The sequence below is a fragment of the Pseudopodoces humilis genome, chromosome 8 (genome assembly GCF_049639895.1).
Source record: "Pseudopodoces humilis isolate 2021_Gansu_Grassland_sample_001 chromosome 8, ASM4963989v1, whole genome shotgun sequence".
NCBI lineage: Eukaryota > Metazoa > Chordata > Aves > Passeriformes > Paridae > Pseudopodoces > Pseudopodoces humilis.
In genome coordinates, this window is record NC_142207.1 from 32945378 (window position 1) to 32958128 (window position 12751).

The following is a 12751-nucleotide window of genomic DNA, read 5'->3' on the forward strand; positions in this document are numbered from 1 at the left end:
ATATGTTCTGAATCACTTTCAGTGTATTTTACTTAATGGAATGATAGGATATTTGAAGCTTAACTGTTCAGGAATGCTACTTCTTAAAAGTTTGACAACATGTGGGTAAAATGGCAATACTCAGGTGTAACTGAACTTCAAATTGCAACTTGGGGTGAGGGATTCTATTTTTTGAGTATTGTTCGCAGATCTGTTACATTAAAACATCAAATTAGTTTAGATAATGTTTTCTGTGTTTACTCATTTTAAAGGTTTTTATTTCATTTCTTTATTGCAAACATTTATTAGGCTTTAACGTCTTAAATCTACAAACAAAAATGCATAAAATAAAAACCCATTAAAAAAGGAAATAAACCCAGTAAAATAATGGTAGTGTCTAACTGATAGTTAACATGGGAAGTAGTTTTTCTCATTTTGTATGTATTTGTGTCTCTTAGGTCTTATCCTACCACATTCCTTTCCTTGTAAGTTCCATTGAGGACTTCAAAGATCACATTCCAAGAGAGACTGACATGAAGGTAATGTTTGGCTGAAAGAGTGATATAGTCATTTTGGAGTTTACTGAAAATATGTAAGCAACAAGACTTTCATGTTTAGTGTTGAACATCCAGACACAAAGAACACCCTTTTTTTTCTTGTTTTAATTTCCCCTAAGAGATTAGTAATGGTGGATCTGCAGCCTCCTAATATTCTGGGGAAAAAAATCACAACCAACTGATAGGATAAGCACAAGTCTCTATCTGCAGATGATCACATTTGACAACTTTCGTTGACTTAAGAACAAAATTTATCAAGTGTAAAAACATGACAAGGGGAAGAGTGCTGAGCTGCTTCACACTGTGAGCAGTACAGCTGGTAAAACAAAATATTTCAAGGACTCTGTGTATGTAATGCATGTACAGAGTACATGTGTATGTAGTGCATGTAATAGAGACAAATCTGATTTTGACTTTAAATTGAATTTTTTTTGTGAACCCACTGGATGAAATGCTTGAAAAAAAAAAGTTAGCAGCTTAAATAAGGTACCTTTATTCTGAATGGGAGTGTTGACACATCACATGGCTTCTGGACACGTATGCACAGTAGCTGAAGTCTAGCAGGGTTTTTAATTTTTTATTGCATCTTGGAGTCTGAAGGATTTCAGCTGCTTAATGGTATTGCAGCAGTTTGATTTGCAGAGAATGTGCACTGGGATGTACAATGTACATCTCTTGAACTTTCCCAGAAACAACTTTTAGAAATCTGCTCTTGAGCTAAGCATGGTTTTTAAGGGCCAGAATATGTTGTTATCCCTGAACTTGAAGTTCACATTTTGCTGTTAATTCTTGAGGAAAGTAACTAAGTTCTCTGTGTATGAAACTTCATTAAATAACATTAACATCCTCCTCCTTTTAAAAGTTCAGAGTCCATCATTGTGAGCTTCATGATTTCAGAAGACACTGTATAGCAGTTATATTCTGGCTCATTTTCAGTTAAAATTAGTGAAATTTTACATATATGCTATTTCATTCCAAAATATAATCACATGCTCTTTGAAAGCTGCAATGCTAATAAACCAGCCATGGATGTGTGATGTCCCAGAAAACACTGAAATTCATATCACAACAAAGGAATTCTGTGGAAATGATATGTAATTCAAATGTAGAAGCTCATGATAAAAAATTGTATCAAAATGACACTGCTTTTGCACTTCTCAAGAAAAGCCTTTCTAAAATTCAGACCTGTAGCTGCAGAGAAAGTCATTGATCACCAGAATATCATGTTCAGTACATTATTGAACTTGAGGAATCAGCATCCAGAAGAGATGAGATTGGAAGTTCACTGCTTACTTTGCTTGATCTTTTCAGAAAGCTTACACCCTCTGGTATCAAAGAAGTGCTGAAAAGTAAGGTGGGATAAAGGCTGTAACTGAATTTACCAAGCAAAGTATAAATAGTTTTAAAGCTTTTGATGAAATTTATAGTTGTTATGAAATGTTATTTTTATTTTACTATTCCCAAAACTTATGATTTGGGGTGACTGTCAAAATCAGAGGGATCTCTTCTCCTTTTACTTGGATATTTTTAATATTAAATTCTTGAGTTGTGTGTACAGGCTTTTAGAAGCAGGCTTACATTTGTTCCATTGTGCATGTAGTGACAGGACAAGGGGGAACGGCTTTAAGATGACAGAGAGTGGGTTAAGATTAGATATTGGGGAAAAAAAAATCTTGACTGTGAGGGTGGGGAGGCCCTGGCACAGGTTGCTCAGAGAAGCTGCACCTGCCCCATCCCTGAAGTGTCCAAGGCGAGGTTGAACAGGGCTTGGAGCAACCTGGGATAGTGGAAGGTGTCCCTGCCTGTGGCAGGGCTTTAAGGTCCCTTCTAATGCTAACCATTCTGGGATTCTGTGATTCTTTTGAGCCTGTTGGCTGTGAGCCATGCCCTGTCCATATGTTCTGTAATTCCTTTCATGTAGGACTGTGCAAAACAGCATTGTATGCTTTTCATACCAAAGCTTTCCATCAGGTAGCCAGGCTGGAGCACACAAGGATGGTCTGAACAATATTCACTACATGGAGCTGCTCAACTATACATGAAAAATTTATGGGAACAGTGTAAAACTTCCCAAATACTAATGGCAGTAAGACATTGCTAGTGGTTTCTGTATTCATTTGTATTTGGTGTAGACCAGCTTTTGCAGAGAGTCATCTGAACTATGGTTTCAGAAACTTAATTGATATAGCAAATGGAAAGAGAAAACAACAGTGTTGAATGTTTGTTAATGGTAACAAAAGAGACATCCTGGGATGGACTGGGAAATGAAATACATTTCAAAATGTTCTTTGTTCCTCCAAGTGCTGTGGCCACTTAGACTCTAATTTTTGGTGCCTGGAGTCAGTGAACACCGAATCTGTATAACACTTGCATCTTGTAAGATTTCTCTGTTACTCTATTTCACCAGATTATGACTGTTGGCTTTTGTTTAAAAATGCTGTATCTCTAGATGTTAGCTGATACTTTAGATCTGGTAAGAGAAAATATGTCAGTTTCTTTTGAACATTAAAGGAAGATGCAGAAACAGCTAATTGGAAGTCAGGGTGTTCCTGTGGAGGTGATTCCTTGAGAAGGCTGACCTAGAAGAGAGGCCAGACAGAGTTAAGAATGAAGTAGGTATTTATTGAAAGGCCTTAAAGGATACACCTTGGGCAGTACAAGAGCCTGGCCAGGGCTACACCCAAGATTGACCTAAAAATGGTCACAAAATGGATGACTGCTCATGAGGTCTTACATTTTTATAAGTTCTGGTCCATCTGCATATCAGGGTTAATTGTCCAATCACAGCTTCATGTTATGAAGTCCCATCCTTTGTGTTTTCTCTCTTCAGTCCATCATTGTTTATGCTTTTGAGCCTGAAACCTGAAATTGTCCAAGCTAGAAAAGGATTTTTTTTGTCTACCTACCCTGTGAAGAAAGTCACTAAACACTTAATATGAAGCTACAAACTGTACACCTAGGGATAAATGTGAAAGCTAAAACTTAAGGCATCAGAGGTAATGTGGGAAAGTATATGAGTTTTGTTTTTGCTTGACACAACAGAGTTACCATCTGGTGCACCAAGTACAGACACAGCTGCTCAGCGTAGGTTAGAAACAAACAAAATCTACAGTCTCTTCTAATATTTGCCAAATCTCTGAAATTCCTTAGTGCCTCACACTCATTTTAAATAGCAAAAACTGTGCTTCATCATCTTTACATGAAAGCAGTATTGTCTTCTGGTTCTCAGGTGGCAATGAATGTATATGAACTGTCATCAGCTGCTGGATTGCCTTGTGAGATTGATCCTGCCTTGGTCGTAGCACTGTCTTCCCAAAAATCAGGTAAGAAGTTCCAGCTTCAAAAATATAAATGTTAAAAGGAGAAAAGAAGTGTTTAAAGTGCTGGGAGGAAACTTGTTTATCTTGACTCTTTTGTATTCCTTCAGTAAACTTCATAAATAGCATAAGAGGATGAATTACTTGTGCCTGCTGTTGGTGTTAGCTTGAGAATCTTTTCAAATATGTGTGAAGGGATGTTTAGAAAAGGATAACAGGTAGATGTAGAAGGAATTTATTGGTGAACACTGCTGTAATTTAAGAACAATGACAATAAGAGTGTCTTGTGAACAACTTTATCAGTTCTGTTGCACAGATGTGTAACAAATCTGTCACCTCAGCTTTAGGAGCTGAATGCAGCTCATGAATTCCACAATATTTTGTTGCCAGTGTGTCCTGCAAATGTTAACTTGAAGTTTACAAGGGAAAACAGTAAAACAAACATGTTAGAGAATTAACAAGTATCATGCTTCCTCTTCTTTGCTTTAAGGCACTGTTGTCTAAGCTTCTCAGTTTTGTTTACTCTGGCATGTTCAAATACATGAATTAAGACTCCTAAGTGTTTTTATAGTGTTCAGCTTTTTTTTCCTTTCTTCCTTACTGAGCAGTTCATTACTTTTTTCCCCCCTGTATGTTGTGGATAGTTAATGTTAGAATAAGACAATTAATATTTTAAATGCTACCTAAGTTGTTTTTTCTTACTTCAATAATAGTTATTTTGAAAGGGGAAAATACGGAGGGGTATTTCAATATTTGAATTTAGGTCCCAAGTACAATTTATTGTGTACTTAGAAAAAAAGCAACCCAAAGTGTATTTGTTCTATCTACATTATACGTATAATATACAGAAGTATATTTTTGTTAGGTATCTGGTATCTAAAATGCTATTTTAAATAGATTATTTTCATTGTGGTACAGCTATGAAATGTTTAAGCTAGGTCAACAAAGTGAATTTCTGTATATTCTCATAAAGGTTTATGATCTTGTATTTTGATTGTTATCTTTGGAGTTTGAAATATTTTGCTTTTATTCAGTTTTCATAGAGATAAATCCTATATGTCACTAATTGTTGACTTTTTTTTTAACTAATGTTAGGCTAATGTGTGATGCTGCTGCTACTTTTGTAAGCACAAGGTTTTAGTGTGAATTGACATGAGTGCGCAGTTCACCATCACCTTCTGCTCATTTGCCAAAGGGAGAGTGCAAGAGAAGCTCTTCTTACCTTAGAGCAATAAGTGGACTTATACCAGCATGAAAAAAAAGATTACTATTCTGCTCTTCATATTAAAGACTTGGTAACTAAATTGTTAGAAGTAATAGCATGGCAGGGGCTTCTTTTTGTTCTCCTAGATAACAGACTGGATATTTTGCAGCTCTACTGTTTCTTTTGGCAAGACTGACATTAATATTCCTCTTTTCACAATACAGATATTGACTTTGTAGGATTTTGCTTTACATTTCAATTTTTTCAAACATTTTACATTCTAATCTACCTGCAGCTGAAAGGAAGCATTTCAAGATTACTTCTTTAATTAAAGAATTTTATTTTTGTTTTTAGAAAACATTAGTCCAGAAGAAGAGTATAAAATTGCTTGCCTTCTAATGGTCTTCGTGGCTGTCTCCTTGCCTACTTTGGCTAGTAATGTGATGTCTCAGTACAGCCCTGCCATCGAAGGTAATGTAGAGTCAGCTCAATATTTGCTGGGAACGCTGTCTTCACAATAGTTCTGGTAGTGTCTTGAATACATTCACCTTTAATATTTAATTATATTTTATAGAACAGATTTAAAAATCAGTTAGCCTTAATTCATGCAAGTTCTTCTGAAAGTACTTTAAAAAACATTTACTTAACACTTGTCTGAGATAACTTTCTATGAAAAATTAGTTTGGTACTTGAAATTTTCAAAACAGTTCAGACACTGTGGGGGGCAATCTTGTCCCAATGTGGAGTTGTTGGAGCACACATTCTACATTAATTAGCGTGACACTATCTAATATAATATATTCTAATAAGTATTAATATTTTATTAATCTTTACATTGGCCTTGGGCCAGTCATACAAGGTGTCCTTTCTGTATTTAATCTGCTGTTCATATTGCCAAGCATAAAGGTTTGAAAACAGAATCTTGAAGGTGTAAGTGGTGAACAGAATTATTTCCTGCACAATCGTTCAACTTTCTTATTTAAATAATCTTTGCCTCAACAAAATTCTTTGCAGGTATTCCACATTTTTCTTTCTCTTTTTAAGTTGAAAAAAGACAGACAGTACTGTTCCAACACATACAAAAGTCACCTTTTGGCTGTCCAAGCTATTTCCTTTGTAATGTATAATATGACTCATGTAAAAGATCATGTTTCTACTGCTTCCATTCACTGGGATGCATGTTTTCTCCAGTTCTCTAATTGGTTTTTAAATTTGCATTATTTTAATTTGCTCAAAATTGTAACTCACAAAGAAAGTGTAAACTGGCTTCTGAATACTTAAATTACCAGGAAAATACCAAAAATGTTGAAAGCGTGTAATATGCAAATCACATTTTATAGAGACCCGGAATTTCTATTTTATATGGGATTAATCAGCCTTTTCTTCAGTTTTGAATTATTAGGGATCTGTTGAGTTTAATTTTAAAACAGATAGTGTAGACTTCTCCAGTTGTGGAAAACGTTAGACAAATCTGATATATGAGTAGAACTTGAATATTGATTTGAAAATTTAAGAATTTTCAAGTTAAAAGCTTTTTCTGATGAATAGGGAGAACAATCTGTAACCTGCAAAGCTGTTTCCTGTTATTTGTGCTCTTGTAGTATTTCTGTTGCTCTTTGCAAGCTTTTTCCAAGCCATGGTACTTGAGTAAAAATCTTGGAATATAGGTGAGAGCAGGGAATATCTAATGTGATTGGTGCGGTGCACAGGTAGAAACTTCCTTGTTTGAGGACAATCAAGTTGACTGTCTCCACTCAGTCCAAATGAACTTGTTTATGTGTATGTTAGATCACATCTCTTAAAAATTACCTAGTTACAGTTTTGTAAAAGAAATCCTCTGGAAGCACTTCCTGCTGCTACCTGTTTCTCCTTCAAGGGATCTTACCAACTCTAGAGTCTCAAAAGCTGTATGGTTTGCCAGGGGGGCAGTACTAAACGTTTTACTGGTGATTATATTTTCACATTTATCCCTCTGCAAATTAATTGCTAAGAATATGTCAGGCTAGCTAGAGGTTCTGAGGTTCTCCAGCAGGTTAAAGCTCAGGCGAGTTTGCCTTCCTCAGCTTCCTCTCTTCCCAAGACCCTGTTAGTCATCATGTTTTTAGCGGGCTGAAACAACAGATAATTCTTCTGTTGAAGATAAGCAGATAATCTTCTGCCTGTTTTATATAATGTAGCATAAATATTCCAGTTTATGTGGTTTCATTTACATTAAATAACTCTTAAGATGAAGTCAGCAAAGCCTTGTTTCAAAGTGAGCTCTTAAAGTACAGGTAATAGATGACATGAAACTGTGACTGGAGAGAAGTTACATCTTGCACTCAAGCCCATATTAGGAGTTGCTACTGGTTCTGTGAGACGTGGTCTGTGTATTACATAATTTTTTTACTGAGTGGGCTCTTTTATTGAGAGGAAAATCTAGCAAAAGTTATACATAAAATATGTTCACTCTACAGAAATAACTGAACAAACAGAATAGACTTTGTCATTCCTGCTTTCCTTGCATAATACTACTTTTTCTTGTGTTCTACCCTTATTGTAGAACATCTGGCTTGAAACACTTAATAAAAATGGTATTTCCAGAATGTGAACTTAATAAATTCTGCTTTATGAAGTAAATTCCCTGGACAAATCCTGAATTAATCCATCAACGAGTCACAGATTTGAAGTAGTTTCAGCTTTCTAATCTGGCAAGACATGTCTCCCAAATACAGACAGTGCTTGGACAGCTGTAGCATTGTCTGTATTCCCTCTGCTTCAGGATCAAGTCTGTTTCTTCCACTAGTTCCAGATAAAGGCTCAAAGTCTGACAGACCTTTACTTTTGTTTCCAGTACAGAATCTAGTCAAATACCAAGCTAGAGGTCTAATTTCTCAACTAGAGGGTAGAATAGAATACTAGTCTGTAAGAGCCCTAGTTCTTTCCTAAATACTTAAAACCTGTTGTGAGTTGGAAGACAACAGTTCTTTTCCTGAATTCCCTTGTTGATGCTTTTTGTACAGCCAGAGACATAAAAATGAAGTCTCTTGAATAAAACGAGCCTCTTCAAAGACAAATACATATTTGAATCAGAATTAAGCAGAACAGATTTTCTTGACTGATGTTCACATAAAAATAGGAGAAAAAGCTGGAGTATCAAATCTGGGGGGCCCTGCTGATGGAGATCCACGGGGATCTTCATTGGGACCTACTAGTCTGCACATTCACAGATGGGGGGGCTGAAGAGTGAGGTGAGAACGTTTATATATCATGTGAAGTTGTTGAGGGTATTAGAGGAGTGAAGAGCTGCAGAGAGGTATGATACTGAGTAAACTGGGAAATAAAATGACAGCTAAAAGTAATTTTAAGTTACAACAGTGATATGCATGGAGAAAAAATGGATTTTTCTCATGTCCAGCTGACCTCACTATTCAAGCATGAACTTGGACTTATGGTAAATGACTGAATGAAAAGATGAGCTCATTGCTCAACAATGGTCAAAAATAAGTTAAGAATCAGCATGCTTGCATGCTTGAATACTTGTTAACTCCTTCAAAGACCACCTCCTTTTCATGTGCTCACACTTGCCTAAGGTACTTGCCTAAGTGTATATTTATTTTGTTGTGAAGTGGTGTATTTGACTTAATTTGCCTGGAAGAAATACCAGGTTTACTGAGGGGCAATTCTTCTGCTCTCTATGAAAACTGGTGTCATTTAACCACTTTCCAGGGCTCTGAAGCCTGGGTGAATGTTAGGCAAGACGTTATGGATGAAAATCAGCAATGGAACACCTTTGTTCTTGAGTACCTGTAGATCTCTTTGAGGAATACTGTCTGGGCATGAGACGTTCATTTACACAGAGGGGGGGAGAAATGGTCAGTTAGCTTGAGAAGATCATGTACTTTTGGCCTAGTCAAGTGTTAACGCTCTTAAGTTTTGCAGAAACCAAATAAGCTTCCAATATATTGCTTATTTCTAAAAGCCCCAGGTTGTTTCTCAGGTTGTTGTGACCATTAGGAATTGGAAGGCAGATCTGTACTTCCAGTGACTTTCCTGTTAGCAAGTTGACTGTGGAAGAGGACATTTCATTCTCACAAGTCTTCTTTAGTCTCTGGTGATATTTTCCAAAGAATACTGTCTTTTCCAACTTGGTGCTGAGATGATTTGAGTATGTTTTTGTTTAGGGCATTGCAACAACATTCATTGCTTGGCAAAAGCTATCAATCAGATTGCTGCAGCTTTATTCACCATCCACAAGGGAAGCATTGAAGACCGTCTTAAAGAATTTTTGGCTGTATGTATAACTTTATTCCTACTTGTTGAAATGTATTGTTGATTTGGGATGCAATGCAATTGATTTCACAGAAATCTGCTTTAGATGCACAAGAGAGAAGAGTATTTTCTATATGCTTCTTTATACAAGTCTATACATAGATTAAATTTTGCAGTAGTTCTTTATAGACACTTGTGTGTGATGTTGGAAAATTGGAGGAGCAAATCAGTGCAAGTGTCATAATTTTTTTCAGTACAATCTTTAGTATTTCAGCACACACCATTTCTCACATTGTGTGGCCCATAACTGAGAAAAAAAAATGAGAAATGCATATAAAATCAAAATTCTGTCTAGCTGACTTCTTCCCATGATGTGGTGGATACTTTAGCTAGTTACCTTCTTTGAAATAGTAAGATAAACTACAGAGTGGCTTTTGTGTTGTACCTTTTGACATGCCAGCCCTTCTTAAAAATGAACAGCCAGGTAGCAGCAGCATGTGTTACAGGGGTAGTTGGGAAAAGGAAATTTTTTATCCCTCAGAGCAGATTGAAGATGAAAGCTACTGAAATCTTTAGTGATGCTTAGGAAAAAAATCAAAAGTTTTTAGGTCATGGTGACGTGTTTTAAATACATTTTGGTGTGCTGCTTGAGTAGAAATAAAATTTTTAAAAAATTTTATTTCTTAATAAAAAAACCTGGCTTTTAATTAGCTGGTACTTGAAGGAAACTAAAGACTAAAACAGCAGGATCACTTTAATTTTTAAAAATTACTATTGATTTTGAGTGGGGTTTGATTTTCTGTTTGGCATTAAAATTTGTGGAGAAAAAGCCCCTCCTTATTTTAGGTAGCTTACTGTAACTAGAAGTTCACAGAAACAATTTTTCTTTTTTTTTTTTTTTTTTTTTTTCCCTTAAAAGAATCTTTCACTTGTGGAAATTCATTGCATTTTGTAAAACAGAAAAAAACCCTATGGCCATTGACCTTGTCTAATGCAACTTCTGGATGTAAAACATGAAAGAGAAATGATTGTATCAAGTTGCATACATTTGACAAGTGAAGAAAACCAGTATAGTTTCATGTGATAAAAATGCTTTTGGTATGAGGTTTGCATTCTTTCAGTGTTTATGGACTGCTTTCAGACCACTGCTTTTACTGCACAGACTATGACTTGATGGTTCAGATATTTTGTTAATCTTTCTTTTTTAACACTTACTGTTAGTCTGAAAGAAAAACATTTCTCTTGAGAGGAAAATTGCTGCTGGAGATGATCTGCTTTCCTCTCCAAGTCAATTAAATATGAAAAAAACTTACGAGGTTATTTAATGCTGATGAATATGTACTATGTATCTTTTGGATTAAATATTTGAAGTATACATATTGACTGCATATTAAAAACTGATTCATGACAGCTTTTTCAATGAGAATGTTGAGTTAGATTTTTAAAGTTAATATTTTAATTTAAAATCCTTACTGGTAAACATGCTTTAGGCATGTTGCCATTGCTTGGTGTGAGGGCTGAAATGAGAATTGTACATCTGAAAGTTGGAAGGGGTTGTTTTCAAATTCTGTAAGGCATGAGAATATGGCCTATCAAGGCATCTACAAATCAAGTATTTTACTGTATTCTGTGATCCTGAGCTTGGAAATACCTAATGTATACCTAACTTCTATGTTAGAAATTTCTAGGATATCTTCTAAAACTAAGATAATAGGGTTGCTTATGGCAATGCCTTTTTCAGCCTAGAAATGAAACAACACACACTTTTGAGGTAATATTATAACGGGAGGTAATATAAAAGTGTATCTTTATTGGAGCTTCAGAGGCAGTTGTAGAAGAATGTCCACAAAAAAAACCACCCACATGGGATGAATACAGTTTTTATAAGTTTAGCAAATTGGTATAATTGACAAAAAGCATCAGTTAGGAGGACAAGTGGTGATGCAATTCCCCCCCCAGGTCAAGCCCCTTCTCTGGAGCCGTCCCATTGGTACTAGCTGTCCTTTGTTTATGAAAATGTATCTTGAAGAGTTGTTCTCAACCTTGGTAGCCAGGAAGAACCAGGATAGCGAAAGGGCCTTTTATCCCCCAGGGCTTGGAGCTCTGGAATATGTTTTGTCTTCTGCTTGGGGAAAGGGCATGGAAAAGTACTGGGAAAACTAGCTAGAATACAATATTAGGCTACAGAGCCCCAAATATATGTGTAAAGAATACAGAGAATACATGAAAGAAGACAGAAATCAACAGACATCATTTCCCCCTTTTTTAGAGACTTAACAAGACTCAACCGTGTCCAGTCTCTACTCCATATTAAGTCATACCACTGGTTTACACAACTGGCTATCCCACTGGCTGAGATACAGATGCTAACTATAACTACAGCTACTGTGAATATTTTTTATCCAGGCTCAGTTTGGTAACCAAGAAATGAGCATATACTGAAGGCATATTGGTAAAATATTACTAATTGACAGTTAAGATGACATTTCTTCAAACCTTCTTCTGTTGCAAAATGGGTAAAATTTCAAACAAATATTTTAATCAGTGTAAAACTTACAAAAATGCAGTAAATTGAAATGTATATTGGGAAGGACAGAGGTGAGATCTTGATCCCCTGGGAGTTCTGTCATTGATTTCAGGAGACTTCATAATTGTCAACCAATGATTACAACAAAAAGTTCTCTGTGATAAAGTAATTAGCTTTTTATATTAAAACAGCACGTGTCATTTATTAAACACTACTAGGAATAAGCCAATATGGCACATTGAGACTAAAGCCCAGTGATGGTTCATGTGCTCAGGATTATTTGCTTTCCTGTCATTATTAGTACAATGCAGAGTCCATTGGCTTTGTGTAACAAAATAGCAGAAGTTCATCAATACTTTGTTTTATTTATTGCTTTGAAATACTCATTTTATGTAGCTTGCATCATCCAGTCTACTGAAGATTGGCCAGGAGACAGACAAAACTACTACAAGAAACCGAGAATCTGTTTACCTACTACTAGACATGGTGAGCATCTGTGTGTTTTATTTGTAGCTCACAAACCAGTAGAAATAATTTTTATGTTGTTCTTCCTGGCATTGTAATGTCAGTATTTTTCCTTCATTCCCCCAACATGCATATATTATTGCCATCATCCTTTATTGCTTAGAACATTGTATCACATTGTTCAGATAATTTTCATTGTTCACTTAGTACATGCTATATGTTTAAGAAGCAGTGTTCAGAGTGTGTAGGAGAAAATCTTCTCTGCTTAGAGGATTTCCTCTCAGTATTCAGTATCTTTTGGAAGATGACTATGTATATAGGAAAGCAAAATACTTGCTTTGAGAAGCAGTGAGTTTAAACATAGGGAGAAACACTACTATAAACTTGGTGCAATTTATTTTCACTGTGAAATACGTGAGTGGTGGTGTGAAGGATCTACATGAAACAGATT

At 35.7% G+C, this 12751-nt stretch overlaps 1 protein-coding gene across 4 annotated transcripts in view; it reads left to right on the top strand.

The window, feature by feature from the left end:
- The window catches only part of NCKAP1 (NCK associated protein 1), a 58289-nt gene that overhangs the window by 43654 nt on the left and 1884 nt on the right, over positions 1 to 12751 (top strand). For all 4 annotated transcript variants that reach the window (XM_088058857.1, XM_088058858.1, XM_005528918.3 and 1 more), the window contains 5 exons: positions 438 to 518; positions 3766 to 3859; positions 5412 to 5528; positions 9221 to 9330; positions 12232 to 12321. In XM_088058857.1, coding sequence (XP_087914983.1) covers positions 438 to 518; positions 3766 to 3859; positions 5412 to 5528; positions 9221 to 9330; positions 12232 to 12321 — 492 coding nt within the window. The remainder of the gene's footprint in view (positions 1 to 437; positions 519 to 3765; positions 3860 to 5411; positions 5529 to 9220; positions 9331 to 12231; positions 12322 to 12751) is intronic.